The 27,939-nt window shown below is 38.0% G+C and overlaps 1 protein-coding gene across 1 annotated transcript in view; it reads left to right on the top strand.

Moving 5' to 3' along the window:
* SLC9A9 (solute carrier family 9 member A9) overlaps positions 1-27,939 on the top strand; it is a 595,600-nt gene that overhangs the window by 51,284 nt on the left and 516,377 nt on the right. The window contains exons 3-4 of the mRNA XM_023215367.2: positions 630-707; positions 2,442-2,518. Of these exons, the coding sequence (XP_023071135.1) occupies positions 630-707; positions 2,442-2,518 (155 nt within the window). The remainder of the gene's footprint in view (positions 1-629; positions 708-2,441; positions 2,519-27,939) is intronic.

Here is a 27,939-nt window from a genome sequence, read left to right as displayed (position 1 = left end):
TCACAGTACTTCATACCAAGTCATACTTGCTTTATGGCCAAGTTTATTTTAACATTTAAATAAAACTCAATAAACAAATACTAGAAAAATCCATCTTCAAGTTCAAGTGTGTTCTTCCATGGAGTCTGGAAAATGTTTTAAATTTTGGAATGGGACAAAATAGGGAAAGCGAAGACCCAATTTCCAAAAATGTTTTATTTGGGGAAAATTTTAAATAAATCCTTGTCAGAAGCCTATATATATATATATATATATATATATGTACACATAAATATATATACATATATGTATATGTGTGTATATATATAAATGTAAAATATGAAAAATGGATAATTAATCACAATAAGACATTTTTCCCAAAGAGATTTCACTGAGTTTTTGTTGTTGTTGTTGTTGTTGTTGTTAGCTATAGTGTGGAAGTATGTAGATTTTACATTTAGAAGCTACAGTTATACTATATTTATGAATTTCCAAATTTGCCTTTTTTCCTACCTTCATCTCTGCCAAGTTAATAGTTAATATGCCTCATACAGGCTTAGCAAAAGCAATTATAACTGTTTTTTGAAACATATATTTTTAATGACCCAAAGGAGCATCATTCTAACTATCCTTTTTTTCCTTTCTGGCAGATGACATTTGATCCCGAAATCTTCTTCAATGTTTTACTGCCACCAATTATATTTCATGCAGGATATAGTCTAAAGAAGGTAAATATATAGTGATCATTTTCTTCTTTTATCATTAAGTAGAGAATTTTACCAGCACTAATGAGAAACTGTTATTTTTATGGGCCTCTCTATTTGCTCAGAGTATCGTTATCTTAGATTTGTGATGCAGATTCAAACCTGACACGCTTAGAATTCTAGACTTCTTCTAAACCTGCTCTGTTGAATATAGGCCATTAGCCACATGTAACTATTTAGCTCTTGAAATGCAACTCGTCTGAATCGAGATGTTCTTTAAGTGTAAAATACACACTGGATTTTAAAGACTTTTTATTTATTAAAAGAATGTAGATATTTCCATAACGTTTTATATTGATTTCATGTAGAAATGTTAGTATTTTGGATAGATTGGATTAAACAAAACATTATCAAAACATATTTCATCTTTTAAAAACATGTTAATGTAGCTACTAGAAAATTTAAAAATTTTTATATATGTGGCTTGCATTATATTTCTATTGGACAGCATTATTCTGGATGATTGTAACCAAAGACTTTGGTTATTAATTAACGTTGGGTTTATCCTTTCAAGTGAAAACTCAAGAATACTGTTGATGCTCATAGAGAGGAAAGTCCAGTTTTGCAGTTTCTATGCACTTGTCCAACAATATTTGGGCACAGCCTGACTATGCACATTTTGTACATTAGTAATTCTCATAATAGTTTAAGTACTGGCATCCCCTGAGCCACAGAGTGAGGCTCCAGCCTACACGGTTTTTGAGAAGCAGAGGTGATGTGACTGCTCTTCTGCTGCTCAGTTCCCACTCTAGGAGATTCCTGGGGCTTTCCTCCCCTTGACCAGTCATTTTCAGCAACCAGGCAGCTTGTTCACTACAGACCTGATTTTCTTGTGTATACTCCAGGCTCCCTCTTGCCGTCAGGTCTGGCTCCTCAGATCCCACTCAAAAACTTGGAATGGAGTTTTCCCTAAGCAAGCAGTTGAAAAAATGTAGAAGGCTGGATTTGTTCAGGTCATCCTTCCTCATTGCCAGTCCCAATACTAAGCATCATTTTGTGGCTCACTCGTTAAAATAAAGTGAATTGCTGTAAGTTGGGGGATTTGTTTTGTTTTGTTTTGTTTTGGAGACATGGGCTCCCTCTTTTGCCCAGACACAATTATAGCTCAAATCAGCTTCGACCTCCTGTACTCAAATGATCTTCCTTCCTTCAGCCTCCCAAATTGCTGTAATTACAGGCATGAGCAGGCTGTTGTAGATTTTTAAAGTTTATTTTCATCACATCTAGAAGACATAAGAGAAGTCAGAGATCCAGTAAAATCAAAAGACAACTTAAAACTCTTAGAATAGTTTTTTGTTTGTTTGTTTGTTTTAATGCTAAAGGAGTTGCATTTACAATGAAACTTCATGAAAACTGTCTTCCATTATTGCCCTGATTCCGGCATAGACATTGTACAGTTCCTTCCTTCCCTCTCAGGTCCAGCCAGTTCTGGGAATTGCCTCTCTCATCCCTACCTACTCATCTTCCAGTGGTTTTTTTTTTTTTTTTTTTTTTTTTTTTCTGTTTCTTGCCTTTTCCCCCCAGTCCTTTGCAATGAAAATCAGTTAAGTCCCTATTAGCACAATAAGGCCAGGAATGAGGCTCCAAAACCAAAACTTGCCTAAACAGTGAGGGATCTGTGAACCGCATACATTTATTTTCTCTTGTACTAAGAAAAAATTCTGATGTACTCTATTAAGTATTTTTTTTTCTCCCTAGAGACACTTTTTTCAAAACTTAGGATCTATTTTAACATATGCCTTCTTGGGAACTGCCATCTCCTGCATCGTCATAGGGTAAGTGACATTCGGAGCTCAAGTTGGAGGTGTCTGTGGGGTTTGTGATCTGTGTGAGGGATCTAACACTTCTGGGATTCTTGCTGGCTGGGAAAAATTGTCTTTTTTTTTTTTTTTTTTTTTTAGTATATCACATATTTGTACATTTTTTTCTGGCTTAATTCCGAGGCTTCTGACAAATGCAAGGCTTCAAATCAAAGCAAACTAGAAGATTGCTGAATTTTCTCTTTGAATTCTGGACTTCTGACTTAGGGAATGTGGATCACTCACCTTGAGTTATGGGAAGTGCATTGCATTCTTCTTTTAGTTTGAATAATGCCGATATGTTCACTGCATTCTTTTGTGTTTTCTATTGAAGGATCTTACCTGTATTTGGCAGGATTGCAAAAGTAACTATATGCCAAGGGTTTTTTTTCTAAAAGAAAGTTTACAAGACAGCAGTCTGAAACAGATGTGTGCAAATATCAACAGAGTTGCTTAATACTGGGATAGCTTTTCAGTTAATACCCTGTAGAATGCAGACTCTTTTTCATTGTATTTTCTTGATTATGCTACTGAGCCCTAAGTCACACTTTATACACTCTGGCTTGCAGCTCATCATAAAGCAAAATGTGTTCCCAAATGGTGAAGGCAATCCAGCCTCTGATAATCCCATCCAATACATTAAAGCTCCACTGCGGGGGAAAAAAAAAAAAAAAAAGTCCAGATACTATGACTGTGATGATGCAGATGACTTCAATTTTCTGATACAGTCAACTCTACCCTTGATTTTTACTGTCTACAGCTGTTATAACCCAACACAAGAAACTGATGCTAAAAATACACACGGTTCATGCCTCCACCCCTTCTCTTCTGGAGTTTCTAGAGTGTGTCAGTGGAAGACCAACCAGGTGTCAGGCGGTGTCTTTACTTGTGCCTGTAAGCAGAGGGATTTTGTGTTGAATGCACTGCTAAATTTCTGTTGAGTGGAGACTAGAACAAGTCAGGCTATGTTATATAAATATATTCACAATGGTTTAAGACAGTGAGAAAATTAAAGATTTTAGCACCTGAAAAGGGAGGTTTGCAAGTGTATAGATTAGGGAGCCCCATTAAGTCTGGACACAAGTGGTCTTTAAACTGTGAGTGACCTGAGAGACACAGGGTACTTGATCCTTCTTAAAGCATGTTCTAGGAGGGCTTTTCTGTTCTGTGAGTATGCAATAGCTAAATATTCACATTTCTAAACTTTGCAGGGGCCTAAGAGATCTATGTACCTACAGCCTCTCATTCTGAAGATGAGACATCTTGAATAGTTAAATAATTGGCTCAGTCTTACCATTTCTGAGAATCAGGGCGATGGTCAAGACAGAACTCAGAACTTCTGCTTCTGATCCAGCAGGTCTTCACTCTCTCTTCCTTTAGCAATTTCTCTTGAATTCGTATACATCCCTATACATTGTTTCTACATATTGAGAGAGGGATCTGAGACATGTGGACTCACAACAAATGTTCCTTGGTTAATAGTAAAGATTTATTTTAGTGGTTCTATAATATGGAGTCTTGAAATTTATAATGTATCCAAATTCTAAACTCTTGGACAATGCTGCCAAATTGTAGAATAGTAAGTTTTTATTGTTACCTCATTTCTTTGGTACAACTGGTTTTAAGTATATTTAAGTGCATTTATTTATATTATATGCTTTCACTATCATGAAAAATCTAAATTCTTTCTTAGATCTGTCGATATCCTGGTTTTTTTTATGCAATCTGCCATAAGAATTTCAAATAAAGTTAAAGTGAAGCTACCTATAATATTTTCTTTATTATTATTATTATTATTATTATTATACTTTAAGTTCTAGGGTACATGTGCATAATGTGCAGGTTTGTCACATATGTATACTTGTGCCATGTTGGTGTGCTGCACCCATCAACTCGTCAGCACCCATCAATTCATCATTTATATCAGGTATAACTCCCCAATGCAATCCCTCCCCCCTCCCCCCTCCCCATGATAGGCCCCAGTGTGTGATGTTCCCCTTCCCGAGTCCAAGTGAGCTCATTGTTCAGTTCCCACCTATGAGTGAGAACATGCGGTGTTTGGTTTTCTGTTCTTGTGATAGTTTGCTGAGAATGATGGTTTCCAGTTGCATCCATGTCCCTACAAAGGACACAAACTCATCCTTGTTTATGGCTGCATAGTATTCCATGGTGTCTATGTGCCACATTTTCTTAATCCAGTCTGTCACTGATGGACATTTGGGTTGATTCCAAGTCTTTGCTATTGTGAATACTGCCACAATAAACATACTTGTGCATGTGTCTTTATAGCAGCATGATTTATAATCCTTTGGGTATATACCCAGTAATGGGATGGCTGGGTCATATGGTACTTCTAGTTCTAGATCCTTGAGGAATTGCCACACTGTTTTCCATAATGGTTAAACTAGTTTACAATCCTACCAACAGTGTAAAAGTGTCCCTATTTCTCCACATCCTCTCCAACACCTGTTGTTTCCTGACTTTTGAATGATTGCCATTCTAACTGGTGTGAGATGGTATCTCAATGTGGTTTTGATTTGCATTTCTGTGATGGCCAGTGATGATGAGCATTTTTTCATGTGTCTGTTGGCTGTGTGAATGTCTTCTTTTGAGAAATGTCTGTTCATATCCTTTGTTCACTTTTTGATGTGGTTGTTTTTTTCTTGTAAATTTGTTTGAGTTCTTTGTAGGTTCTGGATATTAGCCCTTTGTCAGATCAGTAGATTGCAAAAATTTTCTCCCATTCTGTAGGTTGCCTGTTTACTCTGATGGTAGTTTCTTTTGCTGTGCAGAAGCTCTCTAGTTTAATTAGATCCCATTTGTCAATTTTGGCTTTTGTTGCCGTTGCTTTTGGTGTTTTAGACATGAAATCCTTACCCATGCCTATGTCCTGAATGGTATTACCTAGGTTTTCTTCTAGGGTTTTTATGGTATTAGGTCTAACATTTAAGTCTCTAATCCATTTTGAATTAATTTTCGTATAAGGAGTAAGGAAAGGATCCCGTTTCAGCTTTCTACTTAAGGCTAGCCAATTTTCCCAGCACCATTTATTAAATAGAGAATCCTTTCCCCATTTCTTGTTTTTCTCAGGTTTGTCAAAGATCAGATGGCTGTAGATGTGTGGTTTTATTTCTGAGGACTCTGTTCTGTTCCATTGGTCTATATCTCTGTTTTGGTACCAGTACCATGCTATTTTGGTTACTGTAGCCTTGTAGTATAGTTTGAAGTCAGGTAGCGTGTTGCCTCCAGCTTTGTTCTTTTCGCTTAGGATTGTCTTGGCAATGAGGGCTCTTTTTTGGTTCCATATGAACTTTAAAGCAGTTTTTTCCAATTCTGTGAAGAAATTCATTGGTAGCTTGATGGGGATGGCATTGAATCTATAAATAACCTTGGGCAGTATGTCCATTTTCCGATATTGATTCTTCCTATCCATGAGCATGGCATGGTCTTCCATTTGTGTCCTCTTTTATTTCACTGAGCAGTGGTTTGTAGTTCTCTTTGAAGAGGTCCTTTACATCCCTTGTAAGTTGGAATCCTAGGTATTTTATTCTCTTTGAAGCAATTGTGAATGGAAGTTCATTCATGATTTGGCTTTCTGTTTGTCTGTTACTGGTGTATAAGAATGCTTGTGATTTTTGCACATTAATTTTGTATCCTGAGACTTTGCTGACGTTTCTTATCAGCTTAAGGAGATTTTGGGCTGAGATGATGGGGTTTCCTAAATATACAATTATGTCATCTGCAAACAGGGACAATTTGACTTCTTCTTTTCCTAACTGAATTCCCTTTATTTCTTTCTCTTGCCTGATTGGCCTAGCCAGAACTTCCAACACTATATTGAATAGGAGTGGTGAGAGAGGGCATCCCTGTCTTGTGCCAGTTTTCAAAGGGAATTTTTCCAGTTTTTGCCCATTCAGTGTGATATTGGCTGTGGGTTTGTCATAAATAGCTCTTATTATTTTGAGATATGTTCCATCAATACCAAATTTATTGAGAGTTTTTAACATGAAGGGCTGTTGAATTTTGTCAAAGGCCTTTTCTGGCCAGGCTCGGTGGCTCAAGCCTGTAATCGCAGCACTTTGGGAGGCCAAGACGGGTGGATCACGAGGTCAGGAGATCGAGACCATCCTGGCTAACAAGGTGAAACCCCGTCTCCACTAAAAAATACAAAATCTAGCCGGGCGAGGTGGCGGGCACCTGTAGTCCCAGCTACTCCGGAGGCTGAGGTAGGAGAATGGCGTAAGCCCAGGAGTCGGAGCTTGCAGTGAGCTGAGATCCAGCCACTGCACTCCAACCCGGGCAACAAAGAATCATGTGGTTTTTGTCTTTGGTTCTGTTTATATGCTGGATTACGTTTATTGATTTGCATATGTTGAACCAGTCTTGCATCCCAGGGATGAAGCCCACTTGATCATGGTGGATAAGCTTTTTGATGTGCTGCCGGTTCTGGTTTGCCAGTATTTTATTGAGGATTTTTGCATCGATGTTCATCAGGGATATTGGTCTAAAATTCCCTTTTTTTGTTGTGTCTCTGCCAGGCCTTGGTATCAAGATGATGTTGACCTCATAAAATGAGTTAGGGAGGATTCCCTCTTTTTCTATTGATTGGAATAGTTTCAGAAGGAATGGTACCAGCTCCTCCTTGTACCTCTGGTAGAATTCAGCTGTGAATCCATCTGGTCCTGGACTTTTTTTGGTTGGTAGGCTATTAATTATTGCCTCAATTTCAGAGCCTGCTATTGGTCTTTTCAGGGATTCAGCTTCTTCCTGGTTTAGTCTTGGGATAGTGTAAGTCTCCAGGAAATTATCCATTTCTTCTAGATTTTCTAGTTGATTTGCATAGAGGTGTTTATAGTATTCTCTGATGGTAGTTTGTATTTCTGTGGGGTCAGTAGTGATATCCCCTTTATCATTTTTTATTGCGTCTATTTGATTCTTCTCTCTTTTCTTCTTTATTAGCCTTGCTAGCGGTCTATCAATTTTGTTGATCTTTTCAAAAAACCAACTCCTGGATTCATTGATTTTTTGGAGGGTTTTTTGTGTCTATCTCCAGTTCTGCTCTGATCTTAGTTATTTCTTGCCTTCTGCTCGCTTTTGAATGTGTTTGCTCTTGCTTCTCTAGTTCTTTTAATTGTGATGTTAGAGTGTCCATTTTAGATCTTTCCAGCTTTCTCTTCTGGGCATTTAGTGCTATAAATTTCCCTCTACACACTGCTTTAAATGTGTCCCAGAGATTCTGGTATGTTGTATCTTTGTTCTCATTGGTTTCAAAGAACATCTTTATTTCTGCCTTCATTTCGTATGTACCCAGTAGTCATTCAGGAGCAGGTTATTCAGTTTCCATGTAGTTGAGCGGTTTTGATTAAGTTTCTTAGTCCTGAGTTCTAGTTTGATTGCACTGTGGTCTGAGAGACAGTTTGTTATAATTTCTGTTCTTGTACATTTGCTGAGGAGTGCTTTACTTCCAATTATGTGGTCAATTTTGGAATAAGTGTGATGTGGTGCTGAGAAGAATGTATATTCTGTTGATTTGGGGTGGAGAGTTCTGTAGATGTCTATTAAGTCTGCTTGCTGCAGAGATGAGTTCAATTCCTGGATATCCTTGTTAACTTTCTGTCTTGTTGATCTGTCTAATGTTGACAGTGGGGTGTTGAAGTCTCCCATTATTATTGTATGGGAGTCTAAGTCTCTTTGTAAGTCTCTAAGGACTTGCTTTATGAATCTGGGTGCTCCTGTATTGGGTGCATATATATTTAGGATAGTTAGCTCTTCCTATTGAATTGATCCCTTTATCATCATGTAATGTCCTTCTTTGTCTCTTTTGATCTTTGATGGTTTAAAGTCTGTTTTATCAGAGACTAGGACTGCAACCCCTGCTTTTTTTTGTTCTCCATTTGCTTGGTAGTTCTTCCTCCATCCCTTTATTTTGAGCCTATGTATGTCTCTGCATGCAAGATGGGTCTCCTGAATACAGCAAACTGATGGGTCTTGACTCTTTATAGTTTGCCAGTCTGTGTCTTTTAATTGGAGCATTTAGTCCATTAACATTTAAGGTTAATATTGTTATGTGTGAACTTGATCCTGCCATTATGATATTAACTGGTTATTTTGCTCGTTAGTTAATGCAGTTTCTTCCTAGCCTCGATGGTCTTTACATTTTGGCATGTTTTTGCAATGGCTGGTACCGGTTGTTCCTTTCCATGTTTAGGGCTTCCTTCAGGGTCTCTTGTAAGGCAGGCCTGGTGGTGACAAAATCTCTAATCATTTGCTTATCTGTAAAGGATTTTATTTCTCCTTCACTGATGAAACTTAGTTTGTCTGGATATGAAATTCTGGGTTGAAAATTCTTTTCTTTAAGAATGTTGAATATTGGCCCCCACTCTCTTCTGGCTTGTAGAGTTTCTGCCAAGAGATCTGCTGTTAGTCTGATGGGCTTCCCTTTGTGGGTAACCCGACCTTTCTCTCTGGCTGCCCTTAAGATTTTTTCCTTCATTTCAACTTTGGTGAATCTGGCAATTATGTGTCTTGGAGTTGCTCTTCTCGAGGAGTATCTTTGTGGTGTTCTCTGTAGTTCCTGAATTTGAATGTTGGCCTGCCCTGCTAAGTTGGGGAAGTTCTCCTGGATGATATCCTGAAGAGTGTTTTCCAACTTGCTTCCATTTTCCCCCTCACTTTCAGGCACCCGATTCAGACATAGATTTGGTCTTTTTACATAATCCCATACTTATTGCAGGCTTTGTTCATTTCTTTTTCTTCTTTTTTCTTTAGATTTCTCTTCTCGCTTCATTTCATTCATTTGATCCTCAATCACTGATACTCTTTCTTCCAGTTGATCGAGTCGGTTACTGAAGCTTGTGCATTTGTCATGTGTTTCTCGTGTCATGGTTTTCATCTGTGTCAGTTCATTTATGGCCTTCTCTGCATTAATTATTCTAGTTATCAATTCTTCCACTCCTTTTTCAAGATTTTTAGTTTCTTTGCACTGGATACGTAATTCCTCCTTTAGCTCTGAGAAGTTTGATGGACTAAAGCCTTCTTCTCTCATCTCATCAAAGTCATTCTCCATCCAGCTTTGATCCGTTGCTGGTGATGAGCTGCGTTCCTTTGGAGGGGGAGATGCGCTCTTATTCTTTGAATTTCCAGCTTTTCTGCCCTGCTTTTCCCCATCTTTGTGGTTTTATCTGCCTCTGGTCTTTGATGATGGTGACGTACTGATGGGGTTTTGGTGTGGGTGTCCTTCCTGTTTGTTAGTTTTCCTTCTAACAGTGAAGACCCTCAGCTGTAGGTCTGTTCGAGATTGCTTGAGGTCCACTCCAGACCCTGTTTGCCTGGGTATCAGCAGCAGAGGCTGCAGAAGATAGAATATTGCTAAACAGCGAGTGTACCTGTCTGATTCTTGCTTTGGAAGCTTCCTCTCAGGGGTGTACTCCACCGTGTGAGGTGTGGGGTGTCAGTCTGCTCCTAGTGGGGGATGTCTCCCAGTTAGGCTACTCAGGGGTCAGGGACCCACTTGAGCAGGCAGTCTGTCCATTCTCAGATCTCAACCTCCATGTTGGGAGATCCACTGCTCTCTTGAAAGCTGTCAGACAGAGTCTTTTGCATCTGCAGAGGTTTCTGCTGCTTTGTTTTTGTTGTTGTTGTTGATTAGCTGTGCCCTGTCCCCGGAGGTGGAGTCTACAGAGACAGGCAGGGCTCCTTGAGCTGCTGTGAGCTCCACCCAGTTCGAGCTTCCCAGAGGCTTTGTTTACCTACTTAAGCCTCAGCAATGGTGGGCACCCCTCCCCCAGCCTCGCTGCTGCCTTGCAGTTAGATCTCAGACTGCTGTGCTAGCAATGAGGGAGGCTCCCTGGGCGGGCGTGGGACCCTCCCGGCCAGGTGTGGGATATAATCTTCTGGTGTGCCCGTTTGCCAAGACCCTTGGTACAGCACAGTATTGGAGTGGGAGTTACCCGATTTTCCAGGTGTTGTGTGTCTCAGTTCCCCTGGCTAGGAAAAGGGATTCCCTTCCCCCTTGCACTTCCCAGGTGAGGCGATGCCTCGCCCTGCTTCAGCTCTCACTGGTCAGGCTGCAGCAGCTGACCAGCACCGATTGTCTGGCACTCCCTAGAGAGATGAACCCAGTACCTCAGTCGAAAATGCAGAAATCACCTGTCTTCTGTGTCGTTCGCGCTGGGAGCTGGAGACTGGAGCTGTTCCTATTCGGCCATCTTGCTCCGCCCCCTCCTCAATATCCTTTTTGTAGGAAAGCACCAATATATACTCTGTGTGTGTGTGTGTGTGTGTGTGTGTGTGTGTGTGTGGTATATAACTGCCTTTAAAACATTTCAATTTAAGAGATCAAGTGATTTTCATTTACTGGGGTTGAGAACTTATTTTTATTTATTTTAAGACAAGATTTTAAATTGTTGGTTGTCCAACAACTTATAATGGAAAGTCATTTGAATAAAAGAGTAGTCCTAAGAAAAATTTTAGAATGGTGTTCTTTGTTCAAATTGGATATAATCCAAGCAACAAAAATTTGTAGTTACTTTCTTATTGTGGGTCATTAAAGTACAGAAGGGAAAGATAGCTTAAACATTTTAAAACCTCATCTAGTGATGTAAGGGAAATCATTGAAATGTTTTAGCTTGAAGATGAAAAGTCAGATTCCTACTTTAGGAAGGTCATTTTGGTAGCTGTGTGAAGGAGAAATTTTAAAGTAGGTACCATTTAAGAGGTAATTTACATGGGCCAGGTTGGAAATGATGAGGGCCTGGACTCAGTTAGTGGCAGAAAAGGTAAATGTGGAGTCATTAGCTTGGTGAAATCTTGGCAGAATATGGCATCACCCAGGGCAACTACGTGAAGCAAGAAGGAAAGAGATCTAGGGAACACCACTATTTTGAAGAAAGAGAAGAGACACTCACAAGGTACCAAGGAGTATTGGACTCGAAAGAAAACCAACAGGGCATGTGTTCTGGAAGTCAAAGGAAGAGGAAAAGGGAAGGTCCATAGAACCTAACACAGGAGAGGTCAAATGGGATAGGAATTGTGGTACCACTGGATTTGACCCCTAGGAAGTAATGGGTGACTTTACACTTGTCTTATGGGCGAAGATGAGGGAAGAGTAGTGGCAAGTCCAATTGTTTTGAGATCCATATAATCAGAAACAAGAATTTACTTTTATGCTGCCAGTCTTGATATATAATTTCAGAACTTCTGAAGAAAAGGGCACATGCTTAAATTCAGATCAAACTGACACTTTCATAACTTGGTAACTTCCATTATATGAGATGTAATCAAACTGTAGAAAATGACTGGCTATATTTTTCTTATAAATAAATGGTGATAAGAACGACAACAGTTTATGGAGTGCTTGATACATATCATGCCCTTTTAAAAAGTACTTTGTATAGATTACCCATTTAATCCTCAAAATAATCCTATTAAGTAAGTAGATACTATTTATTACCCTCATTTAACAGATGAAACAACTGAGGTTTAAAAAGAGTAACACAGTGATAAATAATAGAGCTGGGATTAGTAACTAAATCGTTTGGTTCCAGAGTAAAATTCTTAATGCCAAAACCTGCTTTACTTCTGTTTGTTGAATATTAGCACCAAAAAAATGAAATTGTATAAATCAATCAATATTCATTCATCAACATACATTTCTTCATTATCCCAGTAGGAGTTCTCATAGACATGGGAGATTTTCATTTGGGAAGTCCATCCAAAAAGAATTCACAGTTTTAAGGGATGGCCTGAGTTTATGCAGATATACTCAGACTTGCATGAAATGGGCAGGGGGAGGGATTCAGAAGTTAGATCAAACTCTTTGAGAATGATTTCATAGAGGAAGTGGATCCTCGGCAGACATTTAATGGAGAAGGATAAAGAAGTCAGATTTTCCATGCCATTAAGTGCATTAGTTCTGGTGGGTGCCGGGAACACTGTGCAAATCCAGGATGGAGAGTAGGTTTCATATAGCAGCGCCAGAGATTGTGGGAATGAAAATGCTAGAGTCAGCTGACAAAAGGCCATGAAGTTCGGCATCCAAAATGTATGAGAATGTGAAGGCCATGGAGAGAGACTGTGGAACATGAATAAAACTCAACTAGTGGGCTGTGATCTTCTGTAGCTAAGCAATATTGGTTTTAGCTGGACTCAGATACTTTACAGGAATGGAGATCATTGGGTTTATTTGCATGAATGAGGTCTTTAAGTTTTATTAATTTCATGTCATTTCAGAAATTAGATGTAAACCATTTTTCATATTGCATGGGAAAGTTTAACAATATTCTTTCTGGCAAAAAAGTCGAATAAACCTTTTTTTATTTCAATGATGGATTGCTCTGAAAGAATTCACCTACCTTTGCTAGTACCCTCTCCCACTTTATCACTTGAGAAGTAGTATCTTACATCCATCTCCTCCTAAAAAGAAAAGTCCATGTGTTTGAAATACTTTTGGCCGGGCGCGGTGGCTCACGCTTGTAATCCCAGCACTTTGGGAGGCCGAGGCGGGCGGATCACAAGGTCAGGAGATCGAGACCACAGTGAAACCCCGTCTCTACTAAAAATACAAAAAATTAGCCGGGCACGGTGGCGGGCGCCTGTAGTCCCAGCTACTCAGGAGGCTGAGGCAGGAGAATGGCTTGAACCCGGGAGGCAGAGCTTGCAGTGAGTTGAGATCCGGCCACTGCACTCCAGCCTGGGCGACAGAGCGAGACTCTGTCTCAAAAAAAAAAAAAAAAAAAAAAAAAAACTTTTGTATTCATGTCCTCCATCTTGGGGGACTATTATTTGATCTTTGACTCTATGTCTCCACACTATACACCATGTCAATATATCACAATGACAACCTAGCTGAAGCTCACTGTCAGCACATACAATTCTTTCTAAGAACTCATTAGTATCTATGAAATGCTTCTTTTTAAGAGCAACAAAATTTATATTCTCTTAGTTTCTCTGTTAACGAGGAATTAATACAAATTCTACAGTTTCAAAACTATTTGAAGAAAGGGACATTAATCTAAATGATCAGGAATGGAAAATTAATTTTAAGAATACCTCATTTAAAAAATTTCTTTCCATGTGCCAGACACTGACTTATGCTTTTTACATGTATTATCTCATTTTATCTTATACTACCCCTATGAGGTAAATACTGTTATTATCATCATTTTACATATGAAGATGCTGCAGTTGAGACTTGTCCAAGATTATACAGTAAGTGGTAGTAAATTCAGAGCCAGTCTGACTCTAGAACACATGCTTAGAATCTCCTTGCCCTTCTCCTCCTTCTAAAATGATATTTCATGTGTCCTGCAATATTTCATGAAATGGGCAGTATATATCAGTAATTATATCTGTCTGACAAACCAAGACCTCAATAATTTCAGATTCTTACCTTTATCATTATGACTAGAAATTATGAAAAATCTAAATATTTCAGAATTGTCTGTGAATATAATTGTAAACAGGAAATCAAACCTGTCTTTTCTTACTGAAGGTGGTTGGAGGGAGGGTATGAATCCATTTTACTTGCTTAATGTATTAGTCCATTCTCATGCTGCAGTGAAGAAATACCTGAGACTGGGTAATTTGTAAAGAAAAGAGGTTTAATTGATTCACAGTTCCACATGGCTGGGGAGGCCTCAGGAAACTTACAATCATGGCAGAAAGCACCTCTTCACAGGGCGGCAAGAGAGAGAATGAGAGAAAAGCAGGGAAGAGCCCCTTATACAACCACTAGATCTCACGAGAACTCACTCACTAACATGAGAATAGCATGGGGTATCACCCCCATGATCTAATCACCTCCTACAAGGTTCCTCCCCCAACATATGGAGATTATAATTCAGATTACTATTCAACATGAGATTTTAGATAGGGACACAGCCAAACCATATCAGCTAGAATGCTGGACTCGGTAACTCACTCAGGAAAACATGGATTTATAAATATTATGAGGTTGTTTACATCATTCATATACACATTCTTGAGAAGTATTGATTTCTTATTGGGCTTCTTGAATATACACACCATAGAACTGTACCTGGCATAGGAGTGAGGGGGCTTTCTGGATGCTCTCCCTTAGTCCTTTTGTGTTCCATTGTGCCTGCTCAACTGGGGACCTTGAGACCTAAGTGCCCTTGGAACAGGTTCTGGAACCTGTTCTTAACTAGGATAGATATGGTGAGTCTCAATAGCCCAGAAATGCTGACTTCTAAACCTGGATGACAGGACACATTTACTGGTCTAGAACCCAACCCTGAGGATGTGTCCTTCATAGATGGAGGCCAATCTGTACCTCAGTGCTTTCCTTAAGCTCTAACCCTGGAAAGAGAATGATTTAGAGCAGGGTTTCTAACCCAGGAAAGAGAGACCCTGAAATGGTACATAGAAGGATTTCAGGGAAGCAGAGAATTTTTCATGGGAGACAGTCTGCATTGATTCCACCATTTGATCAGATTCTCTAGGAAGCTACAATCCACAAAAGCACAGAACTAGTATGTTTTTCAAGAGCCTGGGCAAAGAGAAAGTCAGGACAGCGAGAATTTTACATATCTTCTTGTTTAGCTAGAACTAAAGGCTTCTCTAGGATGTACTCAGGGTGGCCATAAAGTATGGAGATAGGCATGCTATGATTTTGCCATGTACTGTGAGGTAATAACAATAAACTACTTATTATGTACCTATCTGTGTTTCCAGACTTGGTGGCCATCCTGTATATATACCTAATAGTGGATGTGCTGAGTTTTAGGGTCAAGAAATAAATTTATTTTTTAAAATATGCCAAATTGCTTTCCAAAGTACTGGTATCAATTTTCCTCTTAATTTTTGCCAATCTAGAAAGTATGAAATCACATTTTGTTATATATTCTTTTGTATTTCCTTGGTTGTTAATAAAGTTGTTTACATTTTTGCATGATACCTTTTCAAGCTTTTTGTCCATTTTTCTGTTGAGTTTTTTGCCATCTTTTCATTAATTTGCCAGAGTTCTTTATATATTCTTCATAACAATGTATACTCGTTTATTTTGCAAATATTTTTTCTTAGTTGGTCTCTTATACTTCATACATGCTTATACATGTATGAAGTATGCATCATCAGAGATGATGTCTTTTTTTTTTTTTTTTTGATGGAGTCTCACTCTGTCACCCAGGCTGGAGTGCAATGGCGTGACATTGCACTCGGCTCACTGCAACCTCCATCTCCCAGGTTCAAGCAATTCTTCTGCCTCAGCTTCCCAAGTAGCTGGGACTTACAGGCATGCACCACCACACTCAGCTAATTTTGTACTTTTAGTAGACACAGGGTTTCATCATGTTGGCCAGGCTGGTCTCGAACTCCTGACCTCAGGTGATCCACCCACCTCGGCCTCCTAAAGTTCTGGGATTACAGGCATGAGCCACCGCGCCTGGTCCATACATGATGTCTTTTAGTGAACAGAAGTTCTTGATTTTAATGTAGTCAAATTTATAAATATTTTCCTGTGTGGCTGGAATTTTTGTATTTTGTTAATAAGTGCCCCCCTACCTCAAAGTCAGAAAGATATTCTCTTCTAAAGTGTTTTAAAGTTGTGCCCTTTACAGTGAATTCATTTCCTGGAACTGATTTTTGTATACGACACAAAGTTAACATCCAATTAATTATTTTTCCTCCAATGGATAACTAATTACACTAATACCACTTATTGTCTAGACGTGCCTTTTCTCAGGATCTATAACACCTCTTCTATAATATATTGTGGTATCTGTTTCTAGACTTGTAATTGTATTTTATTGGTTTGTAATCTATCCCTGCACCAATACCATACTTTCAATTATTTTAACTTCATAATAAGTCTGTATGTCTTATAGGATCAGAAAGAGAGGATCTTCTTCTTCAGGAGTACCTTGTCTGTTATTACTGTAGTTCTTTATTGTTTCATATAAATTTACTCCAATGTATACATTTATGAGTATATATATATTTACATTTATAAATATATTCTTATATAATTCATATATATTTGTATACCTTATAACTCTATTTCTAAGTATTTTTCTTAGGGACCCACTTACATATGAGCACGAGGAGACATGTATAAGGATATTTGTAGCAACACTATTCGCAATAGCAAAAACTGGGAAACACTCAGATTCTATTAACAGAATAGGTAGATAAATTGACGTAATATTACACAACAGTGAAAAACAGTGAAATAAAGTCATCTATGATGACATGGATACATTTTAAAAACAATGTAAAATAAATCAAGTCCTGTAATGTCACATATGATATGGTATCTTTTCAAAATGTTCACAGATGACCAAGATTAAATCATTCTGTTTAAGCATGCAAGCATGTATGGAGGTGTGAAGGTATATATGTATGTATGTAGTAAGTAAGGGAATTAAAACAAAAATTCGGTGGTATGATTATTTCCAGGGGAGAGGCAAAAGAATGGAATGAAAAGAAACAAATAAAGGTAAATGATTGGTAATGTTCTGGCTTGTGGGTTGGGGTGTGTTTCTAGGTATTCAAAATATTATTACAACTTATAGCTGTACATCTTCTATATATTCTCTTGCATGTATCCATTATATTAAAAAGAACATAAGAGAGACAATGAGTGAAAGGAGCTATTTAGTAGATGTATAAAACTCTGATTATGTTGCTTACTTCCATTTCTGGGAAACTCTGATTCTTCTGTTGTTTTTGTCTGTGTGTTTTAATAAGAACAACTCGGGTTGGCAGGCAGCAGCAGCAGAGAGGAAAAAGTACCAAGAGTGATGTCGCCAGTATTCCTGGTCAGTTCTAATCCGCTGCAGAGCTGCTGTATTTTCATTCTCTTTTCCCAGCTGTCTTCATCTTCTTCTTGTTTCTCCCCTCTCCCTTCCCTTCTCTCTGAACCATGTCTTCTTCACTGCCCCTGAAGCCTACGTCTGGGCTGCTGCTCTCTGTGATTCCGTTTTCAGCCAGCTGCAAAACAGCGGAGCTTAGGGAGGCTGTGTTGACTTCGGCTGGAAGGCCCCATGCTTCCTCTGTGCATTCATTTACTCTCTGGATTCTGAATGGGCACAGTAATAGCTGCCACTGGTGTCAAAGGGAAAAATAAATATACTGCTGCCCTGACAGAGCCAAATAAGACAAAATAATCTCTAATCTGTCAAATACAACCCAAGCTGCATAACAGTGTGGTTTCTCATACGCACATCACAGCATGCGTGGGGTGCATTTCTGGCAGCAGAGAGGAGAGTGAAGTTTTCGGAAAAAGAAACAAAAGGTAGAATGGAGAGGACTGTGGAGATCATCAGAGCTGTAGTTTAGAGGTGAAAGAGGTGAAGCCGTCACAGCTGTGTGAGCCCGTGCATCATTCACCAATCCAGCCGCCTATCACAACCTTGGAGATGTTGCAATAAGAATAACAGTACAGGGGAGAGAAAAATGAAGCAAGTCCTGAGGGAATAAAAAAGGGGAACAAATACTAACTCCAAATTAGGAAATGTTGAAAAATGATATGTAAGATTGTTTTGGTAAAAAAGAAAAATGTCTAATAACATAAGAAAAATGTGTAAGAATAATTGATGAAGACTATTCTGAAGGAGAATTTATCTGAGAAGTCTTATTATTAAACAACCTATCCTAAGGATTCCAAATATAAGATTCCTTTTAAATGAAATATTCAAGTCTTGGAGTTACTCGGCTCACTTTATTCTTCAATACCGTCAGACATAGTCATTTTCTTTTGTTGATTTGACCAAAATCTGATGGACTTTGTTCCAACCAAGTTACAGTAAATGTGACTCTGCTTCTACACACACATGATCACAGACATCAATTCCATTCAGATAAAAGGTAAAAACAAAATCAGGGGAGTATATCAGTTATCTATTTCTATGTCACAACTACCCCCAAAACTTAATGGGCTTAAGACGACAATTGTTTTATTAGCTCACAATTCTGTGGCTCAACAATTTAGGTTGGGCTCGGCTGAGCAGTTTTGTGGTTCTCATTTGAGGTCACCCATGTGACCACAGTCATGCAGTTCCTTGACTGGGATGGATGGTCTAAGATGGGCCCACTCACCTATCTGGTGATTGGTTCTGACTGTTGGCTGATTGTTCTGGGGGGCACAGGTGGGATTGCTCATCTTTAATCCATGTAGCTTCTCATTCCCCAGTGGCTTCTTCATATGGTGCTCACAAGTCAGCATTCCAAGAGAGTGGGGACAGAAATGCAAGGCCTCTTGAGGTCCAGTCTCAGAAGCCAGATGACATTGCTCTCACTACCTTGTATTGGTCAAGTTATCACAAGGGCAGCTGAGGTTCAATACATCGGGAAATAGGCTCCACGTCTTGCTGGAAAGTGTAATAATGTCACATTGCAAAAGGGTAGGCATACAGGGAGGGGAAGGATGATCGTAGCTGTCTTAATTCAGGCTGCTATGACAAACTACCATAGACTGATGTCTTACAAACGATAGATATTTATTTCTCACAGCTCTGGAGTCTAGAAGCCTTAGATCAGGGTGCTGGTATGGTAAGGTTCTGGTGAGGGCCCTTTTCACGATTGCAGATGAACAACTTCTGGCGTATCTTCGCATGGTGGAAAGATGATAAGAGAGTTCTCTGGCATCCTTTTTATAAGGGCACTAATCTCATTCATGAGGGCTTATAACCTAATTACTTCCCAAAGGCCCTACCTCCTAATAAAACCAGCTTGGGTGTTAGGATTTCAGTATAATAATTTTGGGGTGACACAAGCATTTATTCCATCACAGTTGCCATCTTTGCAAATAATCTACCATAAGAAGGGACTATAAAATATCTTCAGAGATATCAAGGTAAGAGATTGCATGATTCACGCCTGTAATCCCAGTACTTCGTGAGGCTGAGGCAGGTGGATCACTTGAGCCCAGGAGTTAGAGATCAGCCAGGGCAACATGGTAAAACCCCCCTTCTTAAAAAAAAAAAATTAAAAATTTGTAAGAAAAAAAAGAAAATAGGACTTGAAACCTGATGTGAAACCTATGGCTACAAAAATGAAACATGCCAGAGTATCAAGTCGACCATAAAAGGGCTAATTCACTGGCCTCTTCCATTAGACATCCTGACATTCCAGAACAAGTATACAGTGAATTCCTCCCCTTTTGACTTAAGAGGTATATTTAGCACTATTTTATAATGTTCTTTGTTTGAGTATAAAATTTGTGTGAGAAAACACATAAACCTAAAAGAAAGGGAGATAGAGAGCATGACTCACTAAGTTTTTATGGTACCAAAGCAAAGGGTATTCACGGAAACTTGACCTCAGATCAGCTGGAATGGGGAATTACAGGAAGGTTTTATTTAAGTTGATCACTTCAGTTGATCTTTTTACCACCAGTGATGCAGAGAATGTGGAGGTGTGGCCATATTAGCTGTAATTGCAGCAACATCACTGCTGAAGGAATCTCTTCCGTGGCTGCATTTTTCTTATCAATGGCAATTGTGTGAACTCTGGTTTGCATCTATGTGTGTCCGGCTGGTGCTGGTGCTTTGGGAAAGGATGGAGCTTTGGGGATGGTGAAAGCTTAATATTGGAATCTTATTTACTTTTCTTAATCAGTTGAAGAGAGGTAAGTTTAAGGAGCTATGCCACATGGCCTTTATTACACCTTTCCTGGGCCTTGGAGAGTAACTTAAAAATTAAAATTCATGAATCTTTCAGCAAACTATAAACTACAATATTACCCAAACTGTCAAACATAATCATTTGCTCCTCTCTATTCTCTTTTCCTTTCCACCTCCAGAGGTAAATCTTATTCTGAATTTTGTTACATTTTTTTTTGGATGTGGTTTAGAGCTTTATGAATATAGTGTTATATTCTGTGTTGCTAAGCCATTTTCATTTTTCTCCACTTAATTATAAGATTCATCCATGTTATAGTTTTAGCTGTAGTTAATCCACTTTAGGTTGATAATATACAAATATGTGAATATTCCATACTTTACCTCTTGTCCTATTGATCAAGTGATAAGTCAATAAGTGCTGTGCCAGGGTAGGACTGCGAGACCACACTTAGGGTCTGGGGAAATGACTCCTCATCTGAGACCTTACGTTTATTTCAAAAAGAGGGAACCAGGCAAAGATACGGGAGAAGGTATCCAGGCAGAGGGAAGGCATGTGGGAGGGCAGCAGCAAGGTGGAGCCTCAGTGTTGCCTGTTGTTCAAGGAGGCCAGAGTATGGGTAGGAGGGAGTAAGAGATAAAGATGGAGTGGAGGGCGGTGACAGCTCAGTACTTAAGACCTGTGTTCTGCAGTTTCGACTTTCAAAAGCACGTATCTTCTGTTTAGCATCCTATAGCCTGCATCCTACTCTGTAGGTTGTAGGATGCTAAACAGAGGATACACAGTTTTAACAGTTGTTCTGATCAGACAATGAAAATGGATATAAGGTAGCCAAGGCAGGAAGCAATATAACAGTTAGGAGGTTATGAAAGTTTGAACCTGGATGCTACTTGGTTGGATCTGAGAGCTGTTTGAATGATGGAACTGACAGAATGTGGCTTTGGATCAGATTTAGAGCAATTAAAGCCATCATGGGCAACTATCAAATTTCTGGCTTCAGCCATAAGTTCATTCTGGCTTTGATTGTCAAATATATCACAATTTGGGCCTCACGTACTATTTCTTTCCATCCTTTTGTATGTTCCCTACTAGGTTTAGCCTCTTAGTTATCATTTCTTTGCTTTTAATCAATAACTTTTGTCAAATGAATCGATGAATTCATAAAAAGATTTGTAAAATGCATATCCTTTCACTGACAAAGAGATAGTAGAAATAACAAAAGTGACAACAAGAGCTAGCTCTTTAGGTGCATTTGTTTGGTATGCTTGGCCTTAAACTGACCATTCAGCATTCATTATCTCACTTAATCTTCACAATAAATAGTAGAGATAGGTAATTCTTATTGTGCCCTTTTTGTAAGTGAGAAAGCTGAGGCTCAAACTGCTTAGGCAACTATTCCAAAGTGTGACTGACTCCAGAGCTTGTAAGCTAAACTTACTCTTGCAATTTAAATTGCGCCTTCGGACCAACAGCATCAGTGGCACCAGGAGCCTGTTAGAAATGCAGTTTCAAGCCTCACCCTAGAGCTCCTGAATCTTTATCTGCATATTAGCAAGAGCCTTAGGTAATTCCTAGGCACACTAAAATTTGCTATCCTGCACTCCCAACCTAGTAGAGAGATTTAATACCTTACTTAGGATTTAGTACAGACAGACTATAGGAATGAAGATAATTTTAACCAGCATTTAATCCATATCATCCAGGCATCAATGAAACTAAACCAAATCAATTAATTGTATAATTCATATCCACAAGATTTATATGGCTGTGTCTGTGTACATATCTGGGTCAAATGTTGTATGTGAATCATATAGAAGATAATTGGTAGAATACTGTTAGGTACTTAGAACCATCACAGTGAGAAATGTCCAGTGTTCTGGTCTAAGGATTTTAGCGCTTCCAGTATGGTAGGTGTTCAGCCTGATTTAGCAATTATACTCTAATGTCATTAAAATGAAATGGCCCCAATAAAAAGGAATAGAAGTCAATCTTAACTACAGCTCTGCGATGCTTTATTGCTCTATTTCACCCATACTTACTAATTCCCACTGCATGAGAGGTAGCTGTAAAGAAAGTTTCCAAAACGCAAGCTACATTATCAACAGAGTCATGAACATGAATGATGACATCATTGCCTTAGCATTGATGAATAATTGTAATCTTGAAGGTCATTGCTGCTAGATTATATAGGTTCCTACAATCTTTATTTTCATCTAATTCTTGACTATTTGCCCTGGGGTTACATGTGTTTCCTCTAAAAATGTAAGCATGATTTCAACACCTATATGAATTTGTTCTCATTTTCCTGGATTTTTCTTGGAACCTCTGTTACAGTGATTTGTGAAGTAGCTTACTCAATCTTTTCTTCAGCTTGTCATGGATACTATATTACCTCCTCAAATAAGTTCTGCAATGTATGAGAAATATTGACTACAATGGTAACAATTGCCTGCATTTATTGAGCATTTACTTTGTGCCAGCCACTACTGTGCCCTTTATATGCATTGAATTCATTTACTCCCCTAACTCCTCATTTGAAGATTTTTCTCATCAAGAGAATAGGTATTTATTTCTATAATAAAAATTTCCCCAATTTACTTTTATTGAAATAATTTCCCAATTTTTCGTTAGAATATTAAAGAGGTTAGCAAGGTATTTTATAGGTATTTTTATTACTAGAATAGGCTCTTGCAGAATATTTTGTTAATTTACATTAAAAACTTAGCATTCTTAAGCAAGAGTGTCCACATAGAATATACAATGCAAATAGTGAACCCTAATGTAAACTATGGCCTTTAATTAGTAATAATGTACCAATATTGGCTTATAAATTGTAACACATGTACCACACTAATTAATGCAAGATGTTAATAATAGAGGAAATGGGGTGAGAGAGTATATGGGGACATGTTTTCAATACTTTCTTCTTAATTTCATACATAGGGATGTATTTTGAGTACTTTCTGCTTAATTTTTCTGTAAGCCTAACACAACTAAAAAATATAAAGTATGTTAATTTAAAAAAGAATATATTATAAATTTTGTACACAATGTCTTTCTTTGACAGCAAATAGTATATACCAGATATTTCCTATGACCCTATTGCTCCAACACTGGATGAAAATGGAAGATTCTCAGCCCCTCTGTGAATCTAGGACTCTGTCCACTTGGCCAGTTTTCATGGCAGCACCTGGGTTAACTAGTCATCCCCAGCACTGTAGAAGGCAGACACTAGACAGCCATTGAGAAACTTACCCTCTGATTAGCATCATATGATGGCTCCCTTTCAAATCCCTTAGAATATGTGTTATGAGGACAATGCTTTCTTAACTGCCCATGTTTAACCTTATATCTTCCATTTTGCAGAATGGATATTAGCCCTCTTGAGGTTTGTTTTTCCTCTTTCAGTGTCGAAACTACACTATAAACACAGCTATGATTGGATAAAAACTTTTCATGAGTGATCCTTTTGTATCATCAAATCCCCAATTGACTGCAATTCATAATTCTATTTCTGAAGCTAATTTTCTCCATCGTTATGATCATAATATCTTCATTATTTTTTTTGGTTGTATGTAATGTGCCATTGTCTTCTTCCCTCCAAATACTAACATTCATGTCATCACCTGTTACTAATTGGTTCTATCTGGTCTTACATGCTGTTCGTTTCAGGTTTGCTTATGTGTCTAGTTTTTCCTATTGATTTTTTATAATTTGGCATTCCTTCACTAGGCTCTTCTCTATCCAGGCAAATCTATGTCTTCCAACATATGTAGATAAATTGCTTACATGATTGTGAAGGTGTTACTCTTAATTTGCAGCAAAAAGATATCTATTCTAGGTTACAAATTTAAGGCCTCCACAGAAATCAATAACCTGATTATTTTACAGGTTATCCACTGAGCACCACAGGGCGAAATACAATTACAGCCTTATCCCAGCACAGAGAAATAGAGAGTGTAGAAAAGGTCAATATTACCTCTAAGAGTACAAAGTAAATGGAGATTCATTTGCAAGAATGTAAGTGTTTATTGTGGTTAGCACATGCTTTAGGAAATAATTTCACTTCAAGACCTTACTGCATACATAGGAAGTCTACTCTAATGTTAGAAATATGGGCAAAATATATCTTTGCCCTCTTCACAATGTGTTCTCACATAGCTCACCATATTTGCATTTTACAACTATGTGAGATAGGCAGGGGCAGGAATTATCATACTTTATGCATTTTAAAACTGAGGATTAGGCCGAGTGTGGTGGCTCACACTTGTAATCCCAGCACTTTGGGAGGCCGAAGCGGACGGATCACCTGAGGTCAGGAGTTCGGGAGCAGCCAACATGGTGAAACCCTGACTCTACTAAAAATACAAAAATACAAAAATTGGCTGGGCATGGTGGTGCATGCCTGTAATCCCAGCTACTCCAGAGGCTGAGGCAGGAGGATTGCTTGAACCCAGGAGGAGGAGATTGCAGTGAGCCGAGATTGTGCCACTTCACACCAGCCTGGGCAACAGGGCGAAACTCCATCTCAAAAAACAAAACAAAACAAACTGAGAATTAAAGAAGTTAAATTACTTTTTCAAATACTATTAGTTAATGTTTGTCAAATGGAAAAGAATATCATTTATTCTAATTCTTAGATCTCTACAAATGCTTTTCATACTGGGTTAAGAGGCCTACCCTCCCTTGAAGCTGACTGTCCTATTAATCACTCAAAACAACAGTAAAGTTTGAGATGTATGATAGATGTGATAAATAATAACAGTATAATATATGAATTTTTAAACATAGATTATTTCAATTGCCCATTAATGCAGCTGGGATAGAAAGCTTCCCTATAAGACAGCCCTGAGCAAGATCCAGAAATTATTATAAATCCAGTGAAATTGTTTAGGACACTAGAGGTATAACTTCATGTCATTGAAAGAATCTAACATTGGTAATAGCACTCTGTTCACAGAAGTTTGGAGAATTGAATGTGGGTAATCTCTAGAGAAAATTACATACAGAGAGCATGCAAGTCAACCAGCATTAACTCACTCAGTTGCAGCCCAAATTATACTCTTCAGGAGCTGGGTCTCTGATCTTTTCTTAGACTCAACTGATCTATTACTTCCATTGATGTGCAGTTTAGCTTGGTTACTTCCAGTGAATAACCTTTTGTAAGGAAATTGGTTTTCCTGTTGGAAGAAAAGGTACATAAATCTCCCCAAAGGTTTATCTCTTTTTCCTTCTAAATTTAACTAGTTTTCCATATATCTGATTAGGAAAATACAGCTACTTATAAAAATATTTTCTTACATGGTTTCCAGATGACTTCTAACCCTCCTTTTTTTTCTTCCTCCTTGCCTTCTAGTTGTATGAGATTACAAGAGATGTACTTAGGCATTGATACACAGTTCTGAAAACCATCTTTGCTTTCATTCCCCCTGTATTAAAGATTTCCACTATTTGCCATAGTGAAATTGCTGTGAGATATTTGTTTTAAAATTCCGAAAAATAAATGGGACTTCAGTTAAACTTTGAGTAGTTAATAGCTATTCAGATAGTTGAAACATATTTTGAGTAGTGTTAATATACTTCAGACAATTTAGTTGGGAGCATACATCAAAGTTTTGTTACAAGACTGTAACAAGAAGGGAAAGAGGCCATTAGTACAATCTTACTGATATGTTGTCTGCAGACCAGTGCTCGTCTGTGAGCTCGGTGCTCCCAGGTTGGGAGGAATAAGTACAAAACCTGAGAATAATCATTTAAAAACATTCACAGTAATTGAAATTATTCTGTGTCTGTTAAATTTAATAATAAAAGATTTGCATTTATATCTTGTAATGTAAAAATGCCATTGATTCAGCATCTCTCTCTCTCTCTTTTTTTTTTTTTTTTTTTTGCATTTTATAAAAGCATCAGTGATGGACTGGGCACGGGGCTCATGCCTGTAATCCCAGCAGTTTGGGAGACCAAAGCAGGCAGATCACGAGGTCAGAATTTCGAGACCAGCCTGACCAACATGGTGAAACCCCATCTCTACTAAAAATACAAAAAATAGCCGGGTGTGGTGGCATGTACCTGTAATCCCAGGTACTCAGGAGGCTAAGGCAGGAAAATTGCTTGAACCCGGGAGGCTGAGGCTGCAGTGAACGGAGATCACACCACTGCACTCCAGCCTGGGTGACAGAGCGAGACTCTGTCTCAAAAAACAAAGTATCAGTGACAATAGTTTGGAAATAATGATACTAATTAATAAATTAATTAATGCCCTTTCACCAGAGAGAGTTTGAGAAACAGTGCTGAGGGAGGCCAATTCAAAGATTTCCTCATGGTTGGTGCATTTCATTTAGAAAAAGAGAGGAATTAGAAAATCATTTTTAGTTTATGGCTTTAAAAACTTTAAAGTTCATTAGATAGATCACTAGGTACATAAATAGTTCACTAGGTAAATAGTTTCTCAGAACAAATCTTCATTCTGTGCAAGTTAATCAGAAAATTACTTAAACATTTTTAAGTGATGGCATTTTTCCTCTAGAAGGGAGTTTTTCATAAAAAAAAGATTCTGACTCAGATAAACTTTGATCAAAATTTTATTTTACTGGAGTCAGGGAGAAGAGAGAGTTTGATACTTAGAATTTGGGTTACCTCCATTCCTTCCTGTCTTAAACTTTCTATGTGGACTAAGTTTGTTTGAGGCAGCTGATCTTCGAGTAACTCTGATTGTCCAGTTTTAAATAAAAATGGCTATTTTTAGGAAGAGCCCAGTAAAACGGGGTTTCATTCGTAATCTCTGTGATGGGTACTTCAACACCAGGCTGGTATTTCTGAGAGACAATAGGGTCAGAGAAGAGGCCACAAAATGCCCTTTAGTGACTCTCTTTGTTCTCCCTAAGACCCAAATTAACATATCTTTCATCAGATAGATATTCAGCTCCCAAATGTAAATTATTTGCCTCCACAAAAGATAATTTTTATATTGAGAATATATTATACCATTCCCCTAATTGAATTCACGAAATTCTTGTGATAGGAAGTGTTCACAATTTACAATCTTTTTAAAATAAATATATATAGGAATACATTCTCCTCCATCAAAGCAATATTCCAACCATGATTACATGTGAAATACATTCATGTGTCAAAGGGGAAATAAAATATTGCTTTAGAACATTATTTATGGTAGAAAAGAATTCTGTTCTAGTAAAATAACTTGCTTTTATAGAGTTTCCTTGATTTTTAAGTTAATACCTAATTATATTTGAGTCTTTTTCATTTTGTTAATTTCAGTTTTAGTCATTTTCTCCAATTAGACAATTTATAAAATCCTTCTCTATACAGTTATAAAAAATAGTTTTATTTTGAATGGCATATTGCCCACTCTCTCACTTTCAAAAAAGGGGGAAAGAATATGACAAATTATATTTCTTAGAATGAAAGAATTGATTTTATAGTGCATTAGTTTGTTTTCATAACCTGCTTCACTGTTTAGATTTAATATTTTCTCACTAGTCTATAACTCCACTGTATCAGTCCATTAAATCTCTATCAAGAACATCACAGTCCTAGGGATAAATGCCCTTAAGATTTGGTTTGAATAGATGAAGGAAAAATTCTATCATTGACCCAAAGATTGAGAGTGCTGTTAATAATGACCTTTCTATCTATTCCTTTCTAAGAGTAGGAATAGTACACAGTTTGTTGTTATATGTATTAAAATCTTGCCAGACTGCCAATATTTTAAATAAACACATATTTGGAGAAAGCAGAAAACAATCATAAATTAGGCCAGAAAATTGTGGTATTTTACATATAAAGAATATACTTTT

The sequence above is a fragment of the Piliocolobus tephrosceles genome, chromosome 2 (assembly GCF_002776525.5).
Source record: "Piliocolobus tephrosceles isolate RC106 chromosome 2, ASM277652v3, whole genome shotgun sequence".
In the NCBI taxonomy this organism is placed as follows: domain Eukaryota; kingdom Metazoa; phylum Chordata; class Mammalia; order Primates; family Cercopithecidae; genus Piliocolobus; species Piliocolobus tephrosceles.
Note: the sequence above shows the minus strand (reverse complement) of the source record. Positions and strands in the feature narration are given on the sequence as shown.